Source organism: Mus caroli, chromosome 19, assembly GCF_900094665.2.
Source record: "Mus caroli chromosome 19, CAROLI_EIJ_v1.1, whole genome shotgun sequence".
Classification (NCBI taxonomy): Eukaryota; Metazoa; Chordata; class Mammalia; order Rodentia; family Muridae; genus Mus; species Mus caroli.
In genome coordinates this window covers 42,146,812-42,155,381 of record NC_034588.1, presented here as the reverse complement: position 1 = coordinate 42,155,381, position 8,570 = coordinate 42,146,812, and the positions used below count along the sequence as shown (strand labels likewise).

The 8,570-nt window shown below is 43.7% G+C and overlaps 1 protein-coding gene across 10 annotated transcripts in view; it reads right to left on the bottom strand.

Moving 5' to 3' along the window:
• Btrc (beta-transducin repeat containing E3 ubiquitin protein ligase) overlaps positions 1–8,570 on the bottom strand; it is a 166,427-nt gene that overhangs the window by 28,241 nt on the left and 129,616 nt on the right. For all 10 annotated transcript variants that reach the window (XM_029472467.1, XM_021151576.2, XM_021151574.2 and 7 more), the window contains one exon: positions 1,043–1,274. In XM_029472467.1, coding sequence (XP_029328327.1) covers positions 1,043–1,274 — 232 coding nt within the window. The remainder of the gene's footprint in view (positions 1–1,042; positions 1,275–8,570) is intronic.

Below are 8,570 nucleotides of genomic sequence, written 5' to 3'. Positions count from 1 at the left end.
TTTCTGAGTTCGAGGCCAGCCTGGTCTACAAAGTGAATTCCAGGACAGCCAGGACTATACAGAGAAACCCTGTCTCGAACCCCCCCCCCAAAAAAAAATTCCTACAATGTAAGCATTGTTACAGGATGTGGCAGAAGCCAACGCACAAGGACCTCGGTGGTTTAGCCAGCTTGAGCTAGGGAGAGAATGTCTCCTCAACAACAACAACAAAATAAACATACAATTTCTTGTTGCTAAAATTCACATTCAAATCCAAGTCCATGAAAGAAATTGACAATAAAACATAGAAAACAAGTCAGGCCTCGAGTCAGGTAACACTTATGGACAAAAAATAAAACTAGCTTTGGAACTGCATATGGGTTAAACAAAAAGGCGGAGCAGAGGGACAAGGAGACAAAGTAAAATGGAATTTAATACTGCAGTTTGGTTTTTCTTTTATTTTGATGAAGGTATAATTAATAACTTGGTGTGTAACTATCAAACCAAAGCATAATTTTAAAATTTATTTATTTTTATTTCATGTGCACTGGTGTTTTGCTTGCATGCATGTCTGTATAAGGTTGCTGGATCCTCTGAAACTGGACTAAAAGACATCTGTGAGCCACCATGTGGGTGCTGGAATTTGAACTCAGGTCCTCTAGAAGAACAGCCCGTGCTCTTAACTGCTGAGCCAGCTCTCCAGCCTCCAAACAAAAGAGAAATGTAGCTAGGAGTGAGACACTTGCAGTCCCAGCAGTTAGTTTCCTTTATCCTCCCCCCCCCACCCCCACCCCAGAGACATGGTTTCTGTGTATAACAGAGTCCTGGCTGTCCTGGACTTACTTTGTAGAGCAGGCTGGACTCGAACTCACAGAGATCTACCTACCTCTGCCTCCCAAGTGCTGAGACTAAAGGACTGCTGAGTTTGAGGCATGTCTTGGCTACACAGTGAATCTGAGGCGACTGAGGTTATGGAGAAGCAGAGCTGGGAGAGCAAGGTAGAAGATCCAATTCCACTACTGCTGTAGCAAATGAACTAAGACTTCATAGGAAGCGCACATACCTGGCAGTGCAGTTATGAAATCCCTCTGCAGCATAGGTTTTAGGTAGGAGTTGATGTGCCCATGCTGGTAGTGACACATTTGGGATATAAGGTGTTCTACAAATTCCACTTGATCAGACTCTGACCACTGCTCAAAATACTTGACACACAGCTCCTTTTCCTTCTCATAGCTTGCTGAGAGTTTCCGCTGCTTGGGCACAATCATGCTGGAAGTGCCATTGGCAAGTTTTGTCTATAGAAGGGAGGGATTGAAAGAAACATTTAATAGTAAGCACTGAAATGAGGGAAATAGTCTAAATCTCCTGGCCTGTATGCTAACTTGTATCTTTGCAACTGAATTATTCTTGTTGCATTTACTATACTTGGCATTTGTGAACCGTGATCATGTGGAAAGCCTGACAACTAGCAGAGTAAATCGGGTATACTGTGGGAGACCAAGCGTCCCTTTCTACAAGTTCACAGACACTCCTAATCTATGGTGACGCACAGATTAAAAACTGGAAGCAGGACATATATAATCATTACTAGCAAGCAAAAAGTTTAATTTGCTGTTTCTTGTATATAGCAGTTAAGGGACAGGTAGATAATCAATTGTTTACACTGATTTTTTTTAAAATAGTCAAATAAGTTTTCTACACAAAGAAAGACCAACGAATATTTACAGACCTCATTGTATCTTTGCAGATTAAGTCTAATAACTCATAAACTCAAGTTATAACTTTTTTTTCCAAAAATCCTATTTTCCTGGTCATCAAAAAATTAAAGGCTATACTTTTTAGTAACTAAGGCATTTGATAAATATTTACTGAGTGCCCATAAGATATATACCACTGTTATAGGTGCTAGGAATACAATAATGAACAAAGCCAGCAGAGCATTATAAGGAATGTGTATTCTCCTTGAAGAGGTGCATATCAATCATAATATAAATAGCACTGTTGAGAGAAGCAGAATAAAATAATAGAGAAGGACTGGAGAGATGGCTTAGCAGGTAAAGGTGCTTGACACTCGGCTTGGTGATCAGAGGTTAATCCCTGGAATCCACGTGGGAAAGAGTGAACCAATTCCTACAAGCTATCTTCTGACCTCCACACACGGTCTGCGGAGTGCGTGTGGGCGTGCACTCACACATAATAAATAAAGGTAAAAATAACAATGTAAAAAAAGAACAGAGAGAGGGAGTCAAAATCATTAATTATTACGGCAGGCAAAATTCTACGATGATTGCATGAAGACTGCCACTATATGGTGTGCAGGCCAGTCTTGTGGATCTCTATGAGTTTGGGGACAGCCCTATCTACATATTGAGTTCCAGGGCAGTCAGACATAGACTTCAAAAGAATCCTATTATACATATACCTTCCCTTACATCAAACACTATTGTAGGTGCTGTTAGGTTTAAAACAATGACATAATCAGTTGACCTTAAAAGAGGTTACAGAATTGAAACTGGGAGTGCACACTTGTAATCCCAGAGCCCAGGAAGCTGAGGAACGATTGCAAGGTCAAGGCCAGTTTAGGCTTACATTATGAGTTCTAAGCTGGTCATGTAAAATTATACATTTTTTGAGAGGTAATATCTAAATATATGAGGTCTTCAGGATTTTCTCTTGAGATATACTCTTTTTAAATTTTATTTTATGTATATGAGTACCCTGTAGCTGTCTTCAGACACATCAGAGGAGGACATCAGATCTCATGACAGATGGGTGTGAGCCACCATGTAGTTGCTGGGATTGAACTCAGGACCTCTGGAAGAGCAGTCAGTGCTCGTAACCACTGAGCCATCTCTCCAGCCCCAGAGATTGATTTTGTTTTTCCCCCAGGTGGGTGCTGAGGAGGAAGGTAGACATGTGATAGAGAGAATTTGATCCAACTCTAAGTGCTAAGAACAGGTGCTCCTAGCCGGTCGTGGTGGCGCACGCCTTTAATCCCAGCACTCGGGAGGCAGAGGCAGGAGGATTTCTGAGTTCGAGGCCAGCCTGGTCTACAAAGTGAGTTCCAGGANAAAAAAAAAAGAATAGCTGCTCCTGATAAGCATCGAGGATATCAAGAGCCTTTAAGTTTTCCTGTAATGACAAGGAGAGTCTGCTACCAAGAGTAAGGGGTGAGCATTTCCCCAGGAGCTTCTAGGTGAGAACTTGGCTGGTTAACACACTGATCTCAGCTTTATGACACCTGAACTGAGAACACAGCCATGCTGGGTCACCCTTCCCATCTCTAGAACCATGAGCTAACAACGAAGAGTGTGTCAGAACTTGCCATGATGCTGAGCATGGTGGTGCACACCTTTAATCCCAGCACTTGGGAGGCAGAGGTAGGTGAATTTCTGAGTTTGAGGCCAGCCTGGTCTACAGAGTGAATTCCAGGACAGTCAGGGCTATACAGAGAAACCCTGTCTATAACCCGCCCCCCCCCCCAAAAAAAAAAAAAAAAAAAAACCAAACCAAACAAAAAAAACTATTAAAACTTCTGCCTGGCGTGGTGGTGCACGCTTTTAATCACAGTACTCGGGAGGCAGAGGCAGGAGGATTTCTGAGTTCGAGGCCAGTCTGGTCTACAAAGTGAGTTCCAGGACAGCCAGGGCTACACCGAGAAACCCTGTCTCAAAAAAACCAAAATACAAAACAAAACAAAACAAAACAAAACAAAACAAAAAAAACCCAAACCACCAAACAAACAAACAAACAAACAAACAAAAAACCCTATGAAACTTCTTGAAGAAAGTGTAGAAGTCTTTGTACCCTTGGGCCAAGGAAAAATTTGAGAGAGGTTGCAAAAGCAACAGACTTAATAAAAGAAAGAAATTTAACAAATCAGAATGTGGCTTTCTCTTCCCGTCTTAGGAGCTGTGGGAGCCACGGGTTATGGTGCAGACATGGCCAAATCCAAGAACCACACCACACACAACCAGTCCTGCAAATGGCACAGAAATGGCATCAAGAAACCCCAGTCACAAAGATACGCATCTCTTATGGGGACTGACCCCAAGTTCCTGAGGAGCATGCACTTTGCCAAGAAGCACAAGAAAGGCCTGGAGAAGATGCAAAGGCCAGCAATGCAAAGGCAGTGAGCCCAGCGCAGAGGCCAGCAAGGCCCTGGTGAAGCCTCGGGCCATCAAGCCCCAGATGCCAAAGGGCCCCAGCCGCAAACTCAGCTGTGTGGCTTTCGTCACCCCAAGCTTCGGAAGCAGATATGAAGCTACATGGCCAAGGGTTGTGGGCTCTGCCAACTGAAGCCAAGGCAGGGGCCAAAGCTCCAGCTAAGGCCCAGGCTTCAGCTCCAGCCTAGGCTCCCAATGGTGCCCAGGTCCCTGTGAAGGCCCCATAGAAAAGGCTCCTGCCAGTGTGAAGACAGAAGGACTGCTGTGACACACCTCCCCACATACTATCTGCAGATGACCAGGGTCCTATGCTGTTTTGACAAATAAACTCAGGCAAGATCTGTTAAAAAATAAATAAATAAAAATAATAAATAAATCAGAATGTGCTTGTGCGTGTGCATGTGCGTGTGTGTGTGTGTGTGCGCGTGTGCCGTGCGTGTGTGTATGCACTTGGCATGGTGTTTATGGAGGTCAGAAGACAACTTTGAGTCTGGGGGAGGGGGTGGAACTTGGATTTTCAGGGTTGACAGCAAGCGTATTTATCTTTTGAGCCATTTCAGTTAGAAACTGGGGGAAATATTTGCAATAAACGTATTTAACAAAAGGTTTTAGAATACATGTAGAAGTCTTAGGACTCAATCGTGAGGAGATGAATAATGCTAATTGTTTCTTTATTAAGAATATACCAGGGTTTTTGTTTGTTTTTTATAAACTGGCAAAAGATGGGATACACCACAAAAACAAACTTCTGGAATGTTAGTAATCAGACAATAAGATGTCCAACATTTCAAATCATCATATCAATTACAGCCAGGAGATATTACTCCACATGAACTAAAATTAAAAAGACTGGCTATTTGGAACAATTGGCCTCTCATACATCACAGTTGCTAATGGTAAATGATATAATTACTTTGGAACTAAGGTGACAGACGTTACCATATTTATCTCCTAAGCACAAAACACAGTTGTACACATTAATGCTATTGTTTCTGCCTTCCTAACAATACTTCAGTGTCATAAGACACAATCCATCAAGAGAAGAATGATAGTAAAGTGTAATGCAAGCACACAACGAAACGCTTAGCAACCCAAAACAAGGATGGGTTCCAGAACACATGACTACAGAAGCCAGGCGTGCGTGAGCTTGTCCAGCCCATGAGTCCACTCAGATGCCACTCTGGGAGCTGCAAATCTAAACTTTACTTCTAAAGCAGATCAGTGGCTTCTTTGCGTGGGGGTGGGAGGGAGACTAGCTGGGGGGGGGGAACGGGGGGGGGGTGGGCGTGGGGCTCACTGGGGCCACGGGAATCTTCCTGTTATGACAGCATGCAACTGACAACATTTATTGAACCAAATACTTAATGCCACCATTATATTCATTTCACTTGTAACTAACACTGCATTTATAAAAGACCCCTGAAGGTCTTTGTTGCTCCGTCTCTTCTTTGACCATTTTTCCATACAGATTTGTCTACAAATGTCTGAAGTAAACGAAGTAAAATTTCCATTTGAGAAACTGAAAAATCCACAAGGGTACAGTGAAAAAGTTCAATTATTAAAACAACCAGAAGGCTGTATATTGGAGTGCATGAGGAGAGAGACGAGAATGGTTGCTTGTGGCCGCAGAATTGATTCCGCTTTCCCAACAAAAGCCTGATGACTCAAGCATCCTGTTCAAATGTCCGGGAAAGCTGACAAACAGCCTCAGCTTAATGATAACAGCAGCCTCCTGTCGCCCTGTGCAGCTCCTCTGCCTTTCTCTCTGCAATGAACAGTTGTCTCCAGACAAAGCTCCAATGACACTGTCAGGTGACAAGCACACCAAATGAAAGGAGTTAAGTGTTTGTGGCTCTGTCTTCCAGTTTAGGCCTAAAAGGCTAAGGGCCTCACCCCTGAAAACACATTATATATACCGCTTTCAAAATGACCATGAATGTCTCTGCAGCTGCTGCCTGGGCCAGGAAGGGAAAATATATTCTTACAGACATCAACTGGCTTAGCCAATAATATGGCATGTGTGGACTTTACTAAGTGTACCATGTAAAAGTAACATGGAGTACTGACCAGGAGTATGAAATGAAACACATTTCTAGCTTACATGCAAACCCTGCTATAACCAACCAACCAACAGGGAGGGTAGGGGAAGTGGAGAAATGATGTTTCAGACAAAGGATGCCATTAAGAATTATTTTGAGGGGCTGGAGAGATGGTTCAGTGGTTAAGAGCTCTTCCCAGCAACCACATGGTGGTTCACAATTATCTGTAATGGGATCTGATGCCCTCTTCTGGTGTGTCTGAAGACAGCAACAGTGATACTCATATAAATGAAATAAAAAAATCTTTTAAAAAATTAATTATTTTGAGGATAAGGACAAAACTGTTGATGACTAGTGAAATGCAAACGATAAAAAATATCTAAGGACTCTGTCTGGCTTTGAGAGAGACTCTAGCATCAGGGACTATGGTATGTGGAGGGAAATAATGGTTCAGATAAGGTATTGAGTTAAGATTAAAGCAAGCACCAACTGTGCTGGGGATTAGAATTCACCTAGGAGAGACAGAGCTAGACTTCTGATTAAGGCTGGAACCTGAGTGCTGTTCAGTACCCGACGGGCTCTGTGGTAGGGTGCTCTGAAGGGTAGGTTAGCAGCGGTAACCACCGAACGCGAACAGAACACACATTGCTTTCTCTGGGGAAGGCCGAGGAGAAAAAACAAAAGAAATATACTACCGTCAGAAACTGATATGGACGTAAAGAAAAATAAGAATAAGGCAAAGCACAGAGTGAACAGCTGGACTTAGCTGGGGAGCGAAGGCAGATCCGCAGGAGGGGCATCAAAGGGGAGATGGCGTAAGACTAAGTCCTGCCTGGGCCTGGAGGAAGAATCTTAAAACAAAAGTGGGAGGAGCTCGGAAAGGCAGATGGGAAAAGAGTGAGGGTCACATGCACAGGTGCAGGGCAACCCAGAAAAGGTAAAGTGGTGAAAAATGAGAGCCTGCTGAGGCCTCAAGGCCATGGGAAAAAGTCTGGACATTCACTCACGTTTAAAGGAGAGCGCATTACATGTTGGAGCATCTCCTGGGTATGTGCCCAGGAGTGGCATAGCTGGGCCCTCAGGTAGTACCATGTTCAGTTTTCTGAGGAACCACCAGACTGATTTCCAGAGTGGTTGTACCAGCTTACAATCCCACCAGCAATGGAGGAGTGTTCCTCTTTCTCCACATCCTCGCCAGCATCTGCTGTCACCTTAGTTTTGATCTTAGCCATTCTGACTGGTGTGAGGTGGAATCTCAGGGTTGTTTTGATTTGCATTTCCCTGATGATTAAGGATGCTGAACATTTCTTTAGTTGCTTCTCAACTATTCGGTATTCCTCAGCTGAGAACTCTTTGTTTAGCTCTGTACCACATTTTTTAATAGGGTTATTTGAATCTCTGCAGTCTAACTTCTTGAGTTCTTTGTATATATTGGATATTAGCCCTCTATTGGATGTAGGGTTGGTAAAGATCCAACCAAAGAGTACACATGGAGGGACCCATGGCTCCAGCCACATATATAGCAGAGGATGGCCTTGTGAGACATCAACGAGAGGAGAGGCCCTTGGTCCTGCGAAGGCTCTCTGCCCTAATGTAGGAGAAGGCCAGGACAGGGGTGTGGGAGTGGACAGGTTAGTGAGCAGGGGGAGGGGGAAGGGGAGGGAGGTTGGAGGGGAAATGGGGAAAGGGGATAAAATTTGAAATGTAAATAAAGAAAATATCTAATAAAAATGAAAAATATAAAAAAAAATAAACAAGTAAATGAGAGTCGTGGAGGTTCTGAAGTAGTCAAACATGAGTGATGCCATTTGCTGTGCCATGGAAATACACCAGCTCCATCACAGAGAACAGAGCAGGAGCTGGTGATGTGAGGACGAAGGAAGACCAACAATCCAAGAAGAGGTGAGTACGGTGGTAAGGATTAAAAAAGCTACTCAGGAAGTGTTAGGAAGGGGTGTTATTCTCACCGAGAGGCAGAACAAAGAACAAACGGAGGCTTACAGTCTGAAGGGTGGGTGTAGTTGCCAATGGTTGGAGTCACAGCATTGAGGAGGTGGACCGTGGAAGTCAAGGGTTTCAAGGCTGTTAAGTCTTATCAAGAGAGATGGGAGGTGGGGAAAGAGAAGTAGGAAGAGTAGGAAGAGAAGAAAAGAGACGGTGAGGGGGAGGAAAGAAGTGTGGGTTAGAACATTCATTCATCTACCCACCCACCCACCCATTCAGTCATCATTTGAGAAAGGGTCTCACTATGTAGCCCTGGTTGGTCTGGAATTTACTACCTAGACCAGGCTGGCCTTGTATTCAGAGATCCACCTGCCTCTGCCTCCCAAATGCTCAAATTAAAGGTGAGTACCACTACCACAGTCCACATATAACACACTTCTTT